The 19208-nt window shown below is 46.9% G+C and overlaps 1 protein-coding gene across 7 annotated transcripts in view; it reads right to left on the reverse strand.

The window, feature by feature from the left end:
• The window catches only part of CCDC30 (coiled-coil domain containing 30), a 147423-nt gene that overhangs the window by 19621 nt on the left and 108594 nt on the right, over positions 1–19208 (reverse strand). For all 7 annotated transcript variants that reach the window (XM_044996252.1, XM_044996253.1, XM_044996251.1 and 4 more), the window contains 5 exons: positions 16492–16655; positions 15587–15836; positions 12179–12355; positions 10861–11070; positions 5756–5913 (listed from right to left, as the gene is read on the reverse strand). In XM_044996252.1, the coding sequence (XP_044852187.1) occupies positions 5756–5913; positions 10861–11070; positions 12179–12355; positions 15587–15836; positions 16492–16655 (959 nt within the window). The remainder of the gene's footprint in view (positions 1–5755; positions 5914–10860; positions 11071–12178; positions 12356–15586; positions 15837–16491; positions 16656–19208) is intronic.

Raw genomic sequence — 19208 nt, forward strand, 5'->3', positions numbered from 1 at the left:
CCACTGGTCCCACGGCTCCGGTGGACCTCCCGCAGGCACGCCTGCGGATGCTCCACCGAAGCCGCGGGACCAGCGGATCCTCCGCAGGCACGTCTGCAGGAGGTCCACCAGAGCCGCCTGCCGCCCTCCTGCGGCACGCCGCCCCAAGCACGCGCTTGGCGTGCTGGGGTCTGGAGCCGGCCCTGGTTCCTTCCAGGCAGGAGATAACAGAGACCTCTCTCCCTATGCGATGATTGGTGTGTTCTGTTTTATGCCTCACTTTGTGCCTATTTGCATACTGAGCCATGGGCAAAAGAAGAGATTGAGAAATCTACAAGAGAGCAAGTCTACAAAATGAAACCAACAGCAGGGGGTGAGCCGTTTATGAATAAAGACGAAGGATGGGATTGGTATATCTTGGGGGCCAAAGAAACACATGGAATCCGTCACCTCAGAGGCAAGGGGACAGTGTGTCTGTCTCATGAAAGGAGGGTCACAGGCCACCCGTCTGAAAAGTGCTGCTGAGAAATACTTGGTTAGACAGAAGAGTATCTAGTAAATTAAGTCTAGGCCGTAGCATGTGTGCTAGGATTTTATTTTATATGTAACCATTTGTTTCCATTCTTCCACTTGCAACTACTTGAATATCTCTGTTAAATAAACATAGACCTTAGTTCACTCTGTACATGTGCAAGTGCCGTGTGTTAAGCGGAGTGGTGATCGGAGGTGCGGCTGCGGGCAGCCCAGAGCCCTCTGACTCCCAGTTGCGGCCGGGATTCAAAGGGCTCTGGGGTGCCCGCAGAGCGCCGTTTGTGGGGGATTTAGAATCCCCTCGCGGGCCGCACAGTGAGGCCGTGATTTAGAATCCCCATACCGCGGGCCGTATGTTGTGCAGGCCTGAGCTAGAGTATATTGTTTCTTTGGAAGCAGCCAATCTGCGAATATTGTGAGGGTCCAGTGGACCAGCACTGGACACATCAGGGAGATGCTTGGAGGACTCAGGGGTTGGAGTGTGCCTATCGCTAACCTGGAGAGAGACAGCAGGACCTGCAAGGCCCAAAGGGAACGGCGTGTGTTGCCCATGGCTGATGGAGTTGCGAAGCTGAACCCGGCAGACAAAGACGGGCCTTCCCCATGGCAAGGACAAAGGGGAGTGAGGTGCCTCCCAACCTTGGGTAACCCCAGGAAGCGTCACCAATGCTACGTGCATATCTTTGCGTTGTGCCCACTACACATTTTGCCATTCCTGGAGTCTGAGACCTTGTGATGGGGAAAAGAAAGACTTATTTTAGAACTTGTCTACATGGGAAAGTTAGTTGTGAAATAAGCTAGGGAATGTAAAGTGCAATAGCTTCTCCATAGTAGCTCCCTGTGGAGTTGCTCTTATTCTGCTTCCAAAATGGATTAACCAATGCGGAGTAACTATTCCCCAGTGTAGACAAGCGCGGAGTCAATCCTCACCCGAGAGCAGGTGAAGGTCATACCCAGCCGCTGCAGGAGGTGCACTTCCAAAGTTCATTCCGGTTCTAGCCGTATGCACCATTATCAGTACAGGGAGTCCCCCTGAAACCACCAATATCTCCAGGACCAGAATGACCTTGTTAACCTTACCCATTGTTCTGTACCCCAAAGCAAACATGTCATAGAACCCCTCCCCCGCTTCAGAACAGTGCAGCATAACCTAGGTGGTTACGTCCGTACGGGAAGCTTCCAGCAGTGACTGATGCAGCAATGTCTGCCTGAGTTTGCACAGGGACAGGGACTGTAGTGGGATGTGCCCCATTCAGTCTCAGGGGGAGTTAATGCTGAGGCCAACTGACCATCATTTAGAAGTTGACATTGTTAACTCTTTCATTGCTGATCACCCAGCCAATGTGTTGCCCCGTTGGTATTGAATGCCCGGGTGAATGCTGGGGTTGGGGGCAGTGGGGAAGGCAGGTGCTGTTGAAGGTTGCTGGAGTGGGGAATTATGGGCCTAATTCAGTCTGTGGTTACAGGACCCTAGTGGCAGAAAGTCCACCAAGAGCAGTGGCTGGGGAGTGGGTGAGATCAGCACCACTGCCAGGCAGCCTCTGCAGTGGAGTTCACACAGAGTACTTCCCAGCGCGCAAAGCTACGGAGGTGCTGCAGCAGCTCCTCTGCATGCTGATCCAGGAACTTCCTGAAAACATGGCATGGCAGTGAGGCAGAATCCCCGACAGTCCTGGCTTCCCTCCAGGGTAAATGATTCTCCTGATCCAGCTGCCCCTATGGGTTGCGTCCTCTTAGTATCATAGATTATTAGGGTTGGAAATGACCTCAAGAGATCATCTAGTCCAACCCCCAGCTCAAAGCAGGACCAATCCACAAATCCCTAAATGGCCCCCTCAAGGATTGAACTCACAACCCTGGGTTTAATAGGCCAATGCTCAAACCACTGAGCTATCCCTCCCTCTTGTCCTTGAAGGAACGACTCAGGCTCTAGGAGTTCACAAAAAACTCTCTACATATTTCCACAGCCCTAATCATCTCTGTTGATGTGAAATGCACTGTATTATCTATGCAGCCTGGCACACTATGGCTGTCCCTGCTGTGGCCATTCCAATCAGCACCAAGTCCCATCTAACTTGCTGAATATTCACACATGCGTTTTCCAAGACTAGAGCCCAGGTCCCACCTCCTTAACTTATCCACACGTCTCTATGATCTCAGCACACTACGCCCTTGGCCAGTGACCCCTGCTATGTTCGTACTGGTTATAAATGCAGACCTTACATCTGATGCTATTTCTCATTTCACTTAACAATATGTTCAGACAGACATACAGATAACATTAGCTACCATCTCTCTAGGTTCTTATACTGTGCCCTGCTCTGCTGCTCAGCCTTGTGGGTAGGGGCCTACCAAATTCACAGTCCATTTTGGTCAATTTCATGGTCATAGGATTTAAAAAAACCAATAAATGTAATGATTTCAGCTATTTAAATCTCAAATTTTATGGCGTTATAAATATAGGGGTCTTGACCCAAAAAGGAGTCGGGGGGGTGGGGGTGTCACAAGGTTATTGTATGGGGGGTTGCGGTACTGCTATCCTTACTTCTGCACTGCTGCTGGCAGTGACGCTGCCTTCAGAGCTGGGCAGCTGGAGAGCGACGGTTGCTGGCCAGGATCCCAGCTCTGAAGGCAGCAGCGCAGAAGTAAGGGTGACATGGTATGGTATTGCCACCCTTACTTCTGCTCTCCTGCTGGCAGGGTGCTGCCTTCAGAGCTGGGCCCTCAGTCAGCAGCCACCACTCTCCGGCTATCCAGCTTGAAGGCAGAGCAGAAGTAACAGTGGCAATACTGCAACCCCCCTAAAATAACCTTGCAACCCCCTTGCAACTCCCTTTTGGGTCAGGACCCCCAATCTGAGAAACACTGGTCTCCCCTGTGAAATTTGTATAGTATATAGTAAAAGTGCACAAAAGACCAGATTTCATGGGGGGAGACCAGATTTCACAGTCCGTGACACGTTTTTCATGGCAGTGAATTTGGTAGGACCCTACTTATGGGACTCAAACTTGTCTCTCCTTCCAGTGAAGATTTAATGCTATTGACTATACTTGTCTGGACCCTTCCTGCCCCTTTCCCAATTTGAGAAATGAAATACACTGTTACGTTTCTATTCAGGGCCAGACTGGGGGTTCAAACAGCCTCTTCTACTCTTGGCCCTGATGCCTACATATTTTATCCTGTCCATCATCTGCCAGTGTGGTAGCTATAATGGATTCCAGGTAAACTCCATCCACTGTCTGCCCTTCATCAATAGTCTTTGTTACTCCTTTCAGTAATGCAGTTAATGAATCACATCAGAACACATGTTGTGTTGAAGGGTGAGGGAGAACCCTGGAATTTGGTAATGCTGAAAGTGACCGACTCTTAGTGTCCAATGACACACAAAGCTGGGAGCACTTTCAAAAGGCTTAGCCCAGAGAAAAGCCGAAGGTGTTATTCACAGCAAGTCTGTGGACCATGGCTTTGCCAGGATGGGACAAATAAAATCCACAGGATGATTAAGGTGGAACTCTGTGGCCTTTGCTTTGCTGTATAGCTAATACTGGCAAAGCCCCCTAGTGTAGACACAACTTATACCAGGGGTCGGCAATCTTTCAGAAGTGGTGTGCTGAGTCTTCATTTATTCACTCTAATTTAAGGTTTTGCGTGTCAGTAATACATTTTAACATTTTTGAAGGTCTCTTTCTATAAGTCTATAATATATAATTAAACTATTGTTGTATGTAAAGTAAATATGATTTTTAAAATGTTTAAGAAGCTTCATTTAAAATTAAATTAAAATGCAGAGCCCCCCAGATTGGTGGCCAGGACTTGGGCACTGTGAGTGCCTCTGAAAAGCAGCTTGCGTTGCCGCCTTTGGCACCTGTGCCATAGGTTGCCTACTCCTGGCTTATATCGAACAAAGGAGTTTTTCTGCTGGCGTAGCTCAACCTCTTCCCCGAATGCCATCAGCTATGTCAACAGAAGCACTTTTGTCTCGGCATAGCTGTGTCTGTACTGGGGGGTTGCTGGCATTGCGATGTTGGCTGAGCAGGGGTTTCTTCACACCCTGACTAACTTAGCTAGACTGACAAAAATTTGTAGTTTACACCTGACCTGTCAGTCACCACTTTGGAAGGAACTTAGCATGTGTCCATAACACCAGCTTATCTTTAAAGGCTGTAGTCAGCTGGATCACTTGCTAGGGCCTGCTGCTCACTCGCTCTAGGAGCTGAAGTCCAGATGCCAAGATGATGGGCACGCTATAACCAAGGCCCTGCATACTCTGCAGCAAGATGGACCTAGCTTTTGCAGTGAGGTCTCTGGGTTCTACAGCCTCTGGTGGAAATCTGGAACGTCCCTGGCAGCTTTGGGTGAATTTAAAACATTGAGGTTTTTGTTGAGTTATCGACCTGACAGACCCTCTCTGCCAGATCCACGTACTCCTCCAGTCAGGAGCAGAGTGGTTTTGTGGCCAGTGCACTGGACTGGGAGTCAGGAGAGCTGGGTTTTATTCTCTGGGTTCTGGAATAGCTCTCCCACTGACTTGCTGCATGACCTTGGGCAAGTCACTTCCTCTCTCTGTTCCCCCTCCCAACCTTTGTCTGTCATGTTTATTTAGACTATATGTTCTCTGGGGCAGGGACCATCTTGTGCCCTGTATTTGTAAAGCACCCAGCCCAGCGGGGCTCTGATCTTGCTTGGGTCCTGAAGGTGCTGCCATATTACATATAGAAATAATAACGCTAAAACCCCATTCTGGGGCAGGAAGGCTTTTTGCTGAGCTGAGGTTCCCTCTGACTGGAATGCCTTCCAGGCAGAACACTGGCAGGCTGGATATTTGCTCCACATCCGGAGGTTTTTGCTGCTTGTGATTAGGCCTTTGCAGCCCTGGGTTGAGTTTGCTTGCAGCACTCACCGTGCTACAAGTCGCACAGCCCCAAGAGCACTGCTCAGAGCTCCCTTTCCAGGGTTTTGATTTCTGCAGGGGAGACCATGACAAAAGCTTTCCCCTGCACCTCCCTCCCCCTCCCTAGGGTTGTCTACAGTGCCCATCACCTCAGCCTGGTGACAGTGGGACGCCCTTAGTTCTGGGTGGGAAGGGATCCCCATTTCCTGTTCAGGCTAAAGCAGTAATGCAGCCCTACTCCACTGCCAGGCAGAGCACCATGTAAACAGCAGGCCGGCATGTTCCCGGAGCAGCCAGCATCCTGGGACTAGCACCCCCTCACCTCAGCAACATGAGAACCCCAGTTCCTTTCACCTTTTCCGCTGCTCTTCCTGGAGCTGCCGCCGCAGCTGAGTTTCCCTTTCTTGGGCCTCCTTTAACTCCTCCTCCATTTGCTTCCTGCCCAAAACGTGGGTCTCAGTTAGGCGGAGCTGGTGATGGGACTCCTTCAGTTTTTGCTGTAGCTCCAAAACCTTGGGGGAAATTGGTTGCAAATTAGATAAACAGTAAATGACAGGTTTTGGCTGGACGCTGTCAATAACAGCTGACTACTGCAAGTCAGCCTGGGCTGCTGGAGAACAGAACCTGCCTCTGGTACAGTCTGCAGGGCCAGCCTCTCCCACCCCTGCTGCAGGCTAATTTGTGGTACCGCAATGCTACCTCTGCTGCCTGAAGGAATGGCTTCTGCGAACCTCTGCAGGCACAGGGAATGCACAGACAGTGACTACATTAGAAACAAGAGGCAGACCAAGAACAGGGTAGGCCCATTACTCAGTAAGGAGGAAAAAACGTGGAAATGGTAGAGGTGTTTAATGATTTCTTTGCCTCAGTTTTCACCAAGAAGGTTGGTGGCGTCTAACATAGTTAATGTCGGTGAAAATGAGGTAGGATCAGAGGCTAAAATAGGGAAAGAACAAGTTAAAAATTACTTAGACAAGTTAGATGTTTTCAAGTCACCAGGGCCTGATGAAATGCATCCTAGAATACTCAAGGAGCTGACTAAGGCGGTATCTGAGCCATTAGTGATTATCTTTGAAAAGTCATGGAAGACAGGAGAGATTCCGGAAGATTGGAAACGAGCAAATACAGTGACAATCTAAAAAAAAGGGAATAAGGACAACCTGGGAAATTACAGAGCAGTCATCTTAACTTCAGTACCTGGAAAGATAATGGAGCAAATAATAAAGCAATCTATTTGCAAACATCTAGAAGATAATAAGGTGATAAGTAACAGTCAGCATGGATTTGTCAACAACAAATCATGTCAAACCAACCTGATCGCTTTCTTTGACAGGGTAACATATACCATTAGACGTACTATATCTTGACTTTAGTAAAGCTTTTGATACTGTCTCACATGACCTTCTCATAAACAAACTAGGGAAATACAACCTAGATGGAGGTGGGTGCACAACTGGTTGGAAACCGCACCCAGAGAGTGGTTATCAGTGGTTCACAGTCATGCTGGAAGGGTATAACGAGTGGGGTCCCGCAGGGATTGGTTCTGGGTCCAGTTCTGTTCATTATCTTCATCAAAGATTTAGAAAATGGCACAGAGAGCACACTTATAAAGTTTGTGACAATACCAAGTTGGGAGGGGTTGAAAGTGCTTTGGAGGACAGGAATCTAATTCAAAATGATCTGGACAAACTGGAGAAATGGTCTGAAGTAAACAGGATGGAATTCAATAAGGACAAGTGCGAAGTACTGCACTTCCTTGGGTCTCTGGGCCCTGCTCCCCACACCATTCTATGTCACGGTACATGGGTAACTGTGGGCGAGGGTGGCTCACAGTCACTATCGGTGGGCAGTAGGCTGGATGACTAGGGGGAGTGGGTGGGGGGGCTGAGCTAGGGTGGGAGGAGAGAGAGATTAGAAATAAGCAGCGATAGGGCTAGAGGGGCTTGGGAATGAGAGGAGAAAAGAACAGAGAGTGGGATGAGACTGAAAACATGGAAAAAAGAATAGATCACAGTAAAGAGAAAAGAAATGGAGAAAGTGGAAGGAAATGAGTGAGGAGTAAAGAGAGAGTAACACACCCACAAGAGGAGAAAATAATAGATCTCACGAAGGTGAGGAGGAAAGCCAGTGCCACACAGCTAGGGCCCATCCCAGAAAATTAGTAAAGCAGGACGTCCAAAGATTACAACAGGGCTCCCGTGACATCTGAGTATGTCTCTCTCATGCCATAGGGTAGAACAAGGTCTCAAATTCAAATGACCATGAGGGCCACATGAGGGCTAGTTCATTGGCCCGAGGGCTGCATCACTGACACACACACCCCTCGCTGCCCCCAGCCCTACCCCCACTCCACACCTTCCATGAGGCCCCGCCTCCTCCCATCCCTTCCCTGCCCCCATTCCAACCCCTTCCCTGAAGTCCCCACCCCAACTCCGCCCCCTCACTGCCCCCAGAGGGTGCATGAGGGGTGTGGAGGGGGCTCAGGGCAGGGAGTTGAGGTGCAGCAGGGGGTTGGGGTGCAGGTAGGGGGCTCAGGGTGCAAAAGAGGTGTGGGATGCAGCAGGGGGCTCGGGGCAGAGAGTTGGGGTGCAACAGGGGGTTGGAGTGCAGGCAGGGGGCTCAGGGCAGGGGATTGGGGTGCAGAAGGGGTGTGGGATGCAGCAGGGGGCTCAGGGCATGGGGTGGAGGTGTGGGGTGCAGTAGGGGGCTCAGGGCAGGGAGTTGGGGTGCAGGGTGCAGGAGGGCTTTGGGGTCTGGGGTGGCAGCGGCACACACGGGGCCAGGACAGGTTGCCGGCTCTGGCCCCGGCTCCGCTCTGCGAAGTAGCTGGAACCATGTCCCTGTAGCCCCTGGGGGAGGGGGGACGCAGGGCTCCTCGCGCTGCTTGCCGCGCTTCCAGGTACCTCCCCTGAAGCTCCCATTGGCCGCAGTTCCCCATTCCCGACCAATGGGAGCTAAAGGGGGGTGTGCCTGGAAGCCAGAGCAACACACGGAGGGAGCCGTCTGCTTTCCCCACCTCCAGCCCCGGCCGCAGGGACATGATGCCAGCTGCTTCAGGGAGCGGTGCAGGGCTCGAGGGGGGCAATCCTGCAGCTGTAGTTTGCCCACCCCTGGCCTGGCGGTAGGCTGGGGGGACACTTGGCAGGCCACAGGAAATAGCCCCGCGGGCCACGTGGTTGAGACCCCTGGGGTAGATGGTGCTGTGCAATGGACACTGTAAACCGTACCAGAGACAGACCAGTGTCCCTGCCAGGAATGCTAACCCTGAAAGGCAGCCGTGCAGAAAAGCTAGCAATGACCAGAGAGACAAGGGTCCGCAGCATTTCCTTCTTAAACCCCTATTTTCAGATAGTCAAAGCTTTCTGAATTTTTAATTTTTCAGGCTGAGATTTTCCAGGTGGGGTCTCTTCCAAAATATTGAGGGGAGGGGGGGCATTTTTATTTTTGGAAAGTGAGGGAGGAGGAGAATTTTCAGCAAAACCAGTTTATTTTTGTGTATATGGAAAGTAAAAAAATCCACTTTCTCCATTATAAAAAACAATCTCATTTTTTTTCAAAACTTGCTCCAGCTGCAATTTGGTTGCATAGTGAAAAATTCAGTGAATGGAAGCAGTGAATGAGGCAGGGCTCCCCAGGTTGGAAACAAAATACTAGGTGAGATTCATAAATATGCTTTGCACTCTTCCAGCAACCCAAAGCAGATAGAACACCGGATTAACTGACTGCTCCAGTGAATCAGTGCGAGATACTAGACTGCATTTTTGAGGGTAGCCCTGATTTTCCTCTCATTTACATTGGTGTAAAGCACAAAATTGATGTAACTACACAGTGAGGAATCAGGCTTGGTACCATAATCCATATGCACTTCAGGGCAGAGTTAAGGCTATCTATGCAACCTAACTTTATTATTATTTGCCACTACTGAGTGCTTACAGACTAGATCCTGCAAATAGACCAGTGGTTCCCAAACTTTAACAACCTGTGAACCCCTTTCACTAAAATGTCAAGTCTCGCGAACCCCCTCCTAAAAATGTATATTTCCAGGGATTTTCTCCTTTACCTGAGTATAAATTATAAGAGCAGTGATCTTGGAAATATAAAATTTGTTTTTATGACATGATTATTACACACTATTTATTATTAATTATTATTTATCATTACAGTATTTTTATTACATTATGAAAATGGCAACACTCTTCCAAGATCTCACTTTCATAGCTTGTATCACTTTGAATAAGTCTGTTATAAGACAAGGCTCCTATGTTTTCATCAAGAACAGCATGAAGGTATTTAAGAAGCCAACTCAAAGAGTTCCTCCTACACAAGCATTCAGATCTTGAGCAGTCCAGGCAAACAACGCACGTTACAACAAAGCTTAAACTTGTTCTTCATAATAATTTAAAAAACAATACTAGCTGCCTATTTAATTTTAAAACCAGCAAAAAATATCCACCATCCTTTCCATTTCTTATAGGGAGTCTTGAAGTTTAAATCTCCTCAGTGTTATAGATATGCTTGCTTTGATATGCTTAGCTCTTGGAAGTCCAGGGGCTCCGGGCTGCTGGCCCTGTGCTGCCCGGGTCCTAGGGACAACTCTGTCCGCCATTAGGGAATTTTTTCCTGAGAACCCCCTGTAACATTTTGCAAACCCCAGTTTGGGAACCACTGAAATAGACCCATGTGGACAGAGCTCAGCAACCATATACAGTCCCACTTACTTCTATAGGATTCTAGCTAGACACATGGCTGCACCTGAATGAGATGAACTGCAGGATTGGGCCTTAGTCTGCAACGTCTGCATAGTTTTTTGGATGGAATGTTTATAGAATAGTATTCAAATCAAAGGGGGGAGGTAGGAGAGATTTGCTTGCCTCTGCTTGAGTTTATCCACATCTCTGTATGGATCTGATCCAAAGCTAACTAAAGCCAAGAGGAGCCTTTCCACTGATTTCAATGGGCTTTGGATTAGACCCTGTATTTCTAATCCAACTCAGAGATCACTTTATTAGTTGTTATTAATATTGCTGGAGCATCTAGGAACCCCAATCATGGACCAGCACCCCAGTGTGCTAGGCACTGTACAAACACAGAACAAGAAGACAGTCCCTGCCCCAAAGGGCCTACAACCTAAGTAGCGGACAAGAGTTACCAAGTGGGTACAGACAGAATGGCAGGTGCAGGAGTACAAGGAAACAATGGGAAAATATTCTGAATTTCAGAAATAAGATTTCAAAGATGATGTTCAGATTTGCATATTAACATATTCATTGTGTTCCTCGTAATAATTAAAATGCATTTCAAATACTTCCGAAAACCTCGCAAGTGACCAAAAACTAGCAAACTGTGTATCTGAGTACTAAGACATTAGCTACCAGTGCATGCTTTTTAGTCTAAGCTTCTGCAGACAACAACTGATGAATGCAGATTTGATACTAATGCAAGGCAGGTTGTATATTTACCTTTTTCTCTGCATCAGTAGCCCTAGATTTCTCCAGTGCAAGTTTCTCCTGCAGACTGCTCTGCAGTTTACTACTCTGGGAGTGCTTCAGCAGCTCTAGTTCAAGTTCTTTGACCTTCTGCTGACTGTGCTCCCATTGCACTGTGAGAGAGGAGCACATTTTGGTTGAGTCGGTTAACTTCAACTGGACTTGTCTCAGTTCAGCTTTGACCTGAGTTTGACAAAGAAAGAAAAGTACAAAATTGAGCACTGACTTCCATGTGCTTCAAGCAAAATGGACTGATGGGAAAAAGGAAGGCAGGGTTACTAGAAAATCCAATATAGTAAAAGATAAACGCAGAATGTTTTGTGCTGAGTCAGCACCAATGCCAGCTGCTCCCAGGGTCATCAGGAGAGTGGGGTTTTTGTATGCTTTAAAAAATGTCCTTGAAAAAATCAATGAAGAAATACTGGACTCAGGAAGATATTTCAATTAATGCAACAGTCGTTAGAGCCGACATCCAGGTGGAGGAATGCAAACGTGTAAGTCTAGGGCGAGATTTTCAAAAGCACCTCCCTATGTTCACAAGATTCAGCTCTACAGCTCTATTGGGACAGTCACTGATTTTCACATGTTTCCAGGACTCCTGCACTGGGATCCCATGAATGTGGCTCTAAGATGGCAATTCTCAAAGAAGAAATCCCAACTTCTAGTTCCAGGGCTGACCTTTACTTCTCCGTGGCCTGAGACTTAACCTCTCTGCCTCAAGTTCCCCATCTGACAAGTGGAGATAATAGCTACGTAACTTCCTCCCAGGGGAGTTGCGAGGATGAATCAGTGAGTGTTTGAATAGCACATGGAAGAGGTAAAGCTACATCTATTACAGAGCTGGATCTGGTGCAGGCCACCAACTCCTCTATCACTCTCCAGCTCAGAAGTAATTACTGACCACCTACCAGTCCTCCTCATTTGGGACTTCCTCAGATGATACAGGCTGGACGCTAATTGGGATGCTACAGACTTTGGGCTAAATTCTGTCTCCTTTATGTTAAGGCAACTTGATGCCACTCTGGCAGTGGAAAAGAGGCCCTAATAATTTACTACCATTTTAAGTTACTGCCAATGCAGTGTAAAGGGCCTTTGCATTCATGAGAATCTGAACCACGAGAAACTGAGCAAAACTTGCATCTCATCTTTTGTCTCTGAAAGAGCTGGGAATGAAACTCCCACATGTCCCCAAACTGGTAAAAACGCCCCTGGGACTCATGGGTACTATAGCACACATGGTGTATGTACCCTGGTGGCTCTTTTAATGCTGTGGCACACACCGTGCACGTACCTTGGTGCTTTCTTGCTGGAGCAAGATATTATGCTTCTTTAAGTCCAAGTTTTTCTCCCTTTCATATCTCAGCTCTTTCTCAGCTGAGCTGCACAAATTCTGAACTCTGTGGAAATCCTGTCGCAATTGTTGCATTTCCTCCTGATGCTGCTGCAGGAGTCTCTCTCCAGACAAATACTGCATTAATAAGGAAACAGAGGCATGTGAGGAGGGGAAAAATTAGCACGAAAGAAGGATTCTTGGTTGAAAAAAATGTCTTGATTAAAAGGGTAGGTGAAGGCAGCAATAAAAAATTTAAAAACTAATACACAGCAAATGTAAAAACAGGGAAGCTGCTATCAATGAGTACTAATCAACAGTTAAGAAATGCAGACAACTGATAAGGGAAGCAAAAGGTATCAATGAAAATTCTGTGGCCAGTCAAATTCAGAAAAATAAGAAGGGATTCTTTAAATATTTCAAGCATAAACAAAATTCTTGCAAAGGTATAGGTCCGATACCAGACAAGGATGGTAAAATTATCAACCATGATGCAGAAAATGCCAAAGTGTTCAATAAATATTTCTGCTCATAGATTCCAAGGCCAGAAGGGACAACTGTGATAATCTAGTCTGACTTCCTGTTCTGTATTCAGAAAGAAGGAGGATGATGTATTCACATCTTATAGTGATAATGAAATACTTGCTATTCCATCAGTAACAAGGGAGGATGTTAAACAGAAACTATTAAATATTTTTAAATCTGCAAGACTGTATATTAAAGGAATTCAGCAAGGAGCATTCTGAACCATTAATGTTGATTTTTAACAAATCTTGTCACGGGGGTGAGGGGGAGTTCCAGAGACTGAAAAAAAGCTAACATTGTGCCAATATTTGAAAAGGATAAATAGGATGACCTGGGTAACTAACGGCCAGTTAGCCTGGCACCAATCCTTGTCAAAATAATGGAAAGACTGATATGGGATGCAATCAGAAAAGAATTAAAAGATGGTAGCATAATTAATGCCAGTCAACAGATCCGTTATACTGACAGACCTGGACTGCTTGGTAAGGTGGACTCATTTGAACAACATGCATTTGAATACAAACTAATGCAAGGTTATACATTAAAGAACAAAGAATGTAGGTCACACTTATAAGACTGTACCCTGGAAAGTCATGACTCTGAAAATGCAGCAAAGAATCCTGTGGCACCTTATAGACTAACAGACGTTTTGCAGCATGAGCTTTCGTGGGTGAATACCCACTTCTTCGGATGCAAGTAGTGGCTTTCATCCGAAGAAGTGGGTATTCACCCACGAAAGCTCATGCTGCAAAACGTCTGTTAGTCTATAAGGTGCCACAGGATTCTTTGCTGCTTCTACAGAACCAGACTAACACGGCTACCCCTCTGATACTTGACTCTGAAAATGACTTTGAGGTCGTAGCAAAAACCAACTGAACATGAGCTCCCACTGTGATGCTGCAGCTAAAAGGGTGAACACAATCCTCAGATTCAAAAGCAGGGGAATATCAAGTAGGAGAAGGGTATTACTTCTGTGTACTGCATTAGTGAGACTGTGACGTTACACCCCGTATTCTTTATGGAAATATGCTTATGATATGGATATGGCATAACAGATATATTTTATGCAAGATGGGTCTTGTAAGGTATTGTTGGAAAAGTTATAATTTACTGAATGTGAATATCCAATTTGTATGCCTGTATCATTTCTGTATCTAAAGTTAGGAATATTACATATAAGAATATATGTAATAATTACAGCTGTGTGTCTACTTGGGAAACACCCACTAGACAACAGGCCATCAGCCTTGATGGGCCATTAGGAAGAAACAATAAGACTTTGAAGATACTCATCTCTCTCCTTCCTAAGAGGTGTCCTGGGATGTTGCTGTGACATTACTAGTCTCTTTAAGACCTTAAGCTTGGTATGTGTGTTTTGTTTCATTTGCTCAGTAATCTGCTTTGTTCTGCTTGCTGTCCCTTATAATCACTTCACATTTACCTTTTATAGTCAATAAACTTATTTCTTGTTTACAACATAACCCAGTTTGTGCAATTCATATCTGGGGTGGGGGGCAAGAAGCTGGGCATATCTCTTTCCACAATGAGGCAGAGGGTGAATTTTCATGAGCTTGAGCTGTGCAGACTTTTCTATACAGCACAAGACAATATTGTTTTGGGTTTACTCCCCAGAGGGGGTGCGCACTTGAGTGCTGGACAATTTCCTAGCTGAGTCTTCTCATAGAGAGCTGCCAGCAGACTCTGTATGATTCTACAGCTGGTGCATCCCTACCTGTGCGCGCGCTGCCAGAGGCCGGAGAGCCTGATTCAGCAAAGCAGGGAGTGGGAGCCCAGGCTAGTAGAGCAGGCAGGCTTAGTGAAACCCCAGCACATCAGGTGGCATCCCGGATGCGGGGGGCAGAGGGGTCCAACCCGTCACAGAGATTATTACTGGATGCTGTGTCCCATTCTGTGTCCCCACCTCAAAAAGGCTTTTGTAAATTTAAGATGGGTTCAGAGAAGAGCTACAGGAATAATTTGAGATCTGAAAAACGTGCCTTAATAGTGAGAAACTAAAGAAGCTTGTTCTAGTGAATTTATCCAAGAGAAGGTTAAGCGATGACTCGATCACTACCTATAAACACCTATATGAGGAAAAGATTTCTGATAGCAGATGGCTCTTTAATCTACCAGAAAAATGCATAACAATATCCAATGTTTGAAAGCTGAAGCTAGACAAATTTAGACAAGAGAAAAGACACAAACTTTTAACAGTCAGGGTTACTAACCACTGGAACAATTTACCTAGGGATGAAGTAGATTCTCCATCACTTGAAGTGTTTAAAGCATAAACGATATGCTCTAGCTCAAACAAGAGTTATGGTTTAATGTAGAAATTATTGTCTATGTCCTGGGGTAAGTGGGGCCAGACCAGATGATCATAATGGTTCCTTCTAGCTTTAAATTTATTAATCTATGAAGGTTCATATGGGAAGATGGGAAAGTAAAATTGGTTAATCACTTGGTTTTTTATACACACCTCTACCTCGATATAACGCTGTCCTCGGGAGCCAAAATATCTTACAGCGTTATAGGTGAAATTGCGTTATATTGAACTTGCTTTGATCCACCAGAGTGTGCAGCCCCGCCTTCCCGGAGCACTGCTTTACCGTGTTATATCTGAATTCATGTTATATCGGGTCGCATTATATCGGGGTAGAGGTGTATATATTTTATCCAGGTAAATTAATCAGTTCTCCACAGCATGCAATGACGTTGCAATGGCTTGTTGGCTGATAAATACTATTTCACTGTTCAAGTCCACTTTTTATCCAGCTTATGCCCCTACACTGGTTAAGCCACTCGAAATGGAGGAGTGGCACTTACTGTAAGAGGCTCTCATACCTGTTTAATGCTCATGTTTAATGCTGTGTTACATTCAGAGCTCTGGGGTTTGAGAGGCTGGTTCTCTTGGCGCGTCTCAGATTTAATGCTTACAGCCTCTTCTATCTTGCTGTGAAATTCTTCCCTTGTAGCCAGTATGTCTTGTCTTAGCTGGGCATTTTCTTCCAATAACAGTTGTTTTTCTTCATTGCTCCCCTTCACCTCCTTTTCTAACTCCTTGGTTTTCTTGTTGCTCTCTAATAGCTTGGTACTTGAGGTAAAAATAGTAAAAAAACCTTCAGTCAAATTACTCACGATGGGTGAAATTCACCATTGTAAAAGATCAGCAATACGCCTAGGCACCACTGAAGCTCTTAAGCGGCTCACAGGCCTTGTGCTAATAGTTCTACATAGGGTGACTTTCACCCAGAGACTTGCACTGGAAAAACTAAATCTGACTCAATTCACTCCTTTAGTTATGTTGGTGCAGGTCTGTGCATGGAGACTCTTATTTCTGTTTCAGAGGGTCCACACGCAGAACTTGTACTTCCTACAAAAAGGTGTGAATTACAACCAATTTCAAAGCAAGTTTGCATAAGCTGAGAAGAGAACCGAAATAAAAGTGTTCCAAAAGGGCCAGAGCAATCTCTCATTTACCCAGGTGTGAATCTGGAGTAACTACACTAAAATCAATCAGTTACTCCAGATTTACACTAGTGTGACAGAGAAGACTCGGGCTCAGCAAAAGCCTGCAGTACAAGCCAGTTGAATATTTGAACTGGCATAGGAGAAAAAGAGGCATCTGCTCATGTCTCATTCATGCACTTTACAAGAATAAGTGCTAAGATTTTCAAAAAACTGAACATTTCTAGGTTAGTCACTGAAGATAAAATGAAGAAAACACAGAGGGTGCGATTAAGATTTACCATAATTGCTCTCTCTCCCCTCCCAGGATTTGGATCTGTTCTTCCAATATTCTTGCTTTAGTCATAAGCTCTTCATATGTCGTTTCACTTGTAAAGTTTTCATCTATTTTCTGTTTCATTACAAGCTGGTTTAACTGTTCACATTCCTGTGAGAGCTTCGAGACCTGCAAAGTCAGAATTGTAAATGTCATAAGACTGATTTTCTATGGTCTCATGGAAATCTTCCATGGGGTATAAGAAAATCTAGTGCAGGGGTCTCAAACATGTGGCCTCAGTGGCGTAGCCAGGTTCTAATAGCAGGGGGAGCAAGCAAACATAAAAAAGGCGCCCCTCTTGGCTCCTCCTCCGGCCACGCCCCCCAGCTCCTCCAGCCACGCCGTGCCCCCTCCCCCCCTTGGCTGGCTCCTCCGGCCACACTGCGGCCATGCTGTGCCCCCCAGCCACGCCACCCCCAGCCCCATGGCTGTACAGGGAGGCTGGCAGAGGACGGAGGTACGAGGGGAGGTGAAGGGGAGGGAAAGGCAGGGGCATGGGGTACATGGGAGGGGTACACGGGGTATGGAGTTTGGGGAGGGGTTACTGGGGATGGGAGTGGGCTGGAGTCCCCGGGGCTCTCTGTGCAGAGGGGGCTGGAGCTGCCCCCGGGACCGGGAGAGCCTGGGAGCGGCTCGCCGCGTGCAGCACCAGCCCAGGCTCAGCGCTGGCCCTACCCCTTGGGGGGTGGGGGAAGAAGGCAGCGAGCCCCACCAGGCGCAGTCCGAGCGAGCTGCAGCCCGGCTCGCCCGCTCAGCCCGGGGGGCGCTGCCCTGCCCAGGGCTGCTGGCGGAGCCTGGCTGTGGGCGGGTCGCATTGACAGGCCACGGCGGGAGGGAAGCAGCTGCTTCCACTGAACCCTGCTAGCTACGCTACTGTGTGGCCTGCGGGCCGCCATAGGCACCAACTCCACCGGCAATCAAGCTCCCCTTCTCCCCTCCCACTCCAGCGCGCCGCATCCCCACTCCTCTACCTACCTCCCAGCACTTCCCGCTGCCAACCAGCTGTTTGGCAGAGTTTAGAACTTTCCAGGAGGGAGGGGGGAAGAGCGGAGAAGAGGCGGAGATTTGGGGAAGGGGTTGGAATAGGGGCAGGGACGGGGCAGAATGGGGGCAAGGACTTTGGGGAAGGGGTTGGAATGGGGGCGGGGAAGGGGTGGGGCCACGTGTTTGAGACCCCTGTGATAGATTGTTAGTTAGGGGCACTGGGCACCATCCCCCATTGCCCAGGAGTCTCTCTGTTAGGGATGCTGGTCACCCAGGGGTCCCCCCATCACCCAGGGGTCTCTCTGTTAGGGGTGCTGGGCACACAGGGGTCCCCCCCCATCGCCCAGAGGTCTCTCTGTTAGGGGTGTTGGACACCCAGAGGTTCCCCCCTGTTGCCCAGGGGTCTCTCCATTGGAATACTGGACAGTGTCTGTGCCGAATTGGAAATTTTCTGTAACCTTTTTATAATTCCTAGGTGAGCCTCAGTTTCCCTCTCGACTTTGGGCTGTGACTGGGGGGGTGGAAAGGGTTATGCAGTGCAGAGGGAAATGGCCCGCGGGCCATGTTTGAGACCCCTGGTGTAGATCATCATCAGTGTTACTGACCACATAAGGAATAGTTACAGATGTTTATATTTTATTAAAACCCCTCTTTGCATTATAGTTTTTAAAAAGTTAATACATTGACTTTTACTAACATACTATATTACTCTTCATTTTTTAAATTTTTGACTATACTTTTGTATCGTTGTATGAAAAAGTTTCAGTGATGCGGCCCTCGGGCCAATGTACTAGTCCTCATGTGGCCCTCATGGTGATTTGAGTTTGAGATCCCTGGTCTAGTGACTCCAGCTAAAGAAAACCTGTAAATCTGCAATATAAAGTCTAAATTACCCTAATGCCCAATAGTTCTTCAATATTTCGCAATACCGTGTACGGGAAATCAGTGAGCAAGGGAAGCTCTCCCATAAAATCACATTTGGATTTGTACCCTTATTGCTCATCTACAGCTCTAGGTATATTACAAACTTTAAAATACAAAGTAAAGTAATAAAACATCTGCTGATCCACACACTATCTAACAGACTGCAACACACCACAGAATAATATCTGTCTCCCGGCCAATCCCCTGAGCATGATTGCCACCTCTTTCCTAACTACAGTCATCCCAAATGCACAAAGAAAACAGATGGACATCCCAGCATTCCCAGAGCATTAACCAATCCAGGCTCTGGATACGTTGGTGCACCACAGGAGTCTTATTACAATGGTGCATCATAGGAGATGTAGTCCAGCCAGGGAACCCCGTCCACAGAGGAGAATAAGGGATTGAGGCATGCAAACTACAACTCTCATGAGGTACTGCAGCAGGGCAAATGGACACAGATTAGTGCTGAACTGACCTGAAACAAAACATTCTGATTCAGTTTGACAAATTGAAATGTTTCAAATTTGGGTCAACTGGGCTTGCAGCAAAATATTTTGTTTCAATTTCCCCAAGGGAAAATCAACAAATGATGGTAAAATTGAAATTTAGTTCACTAGGAAGGTCTCTCACAGAGATAGAAGCTTTACAGTTTCACTGTGAGCTAATGAAATTACATTGGGCAATAACAGAGCGAGCACTTGAGACCATGCAAGAAGATGCAAAGCTAATAGTGGGAGAAGGAGTTGAAGATGAAGGACTCAGAGAACATAA

Source organism: Mauremys mutica, chromosome 21 (assembly GCF_020497125.1).
Source record: "Mauremys mutica isolate MM-2020 ecotype Southern chromosome 21, ASM2049712v1, whole genome shotgun sequence".
Lineage (NCBI taxonomy): Eukaryota > Metazoa > Chordata > Testudines > Geoemydidae > Mauremys > Mauremys mutica.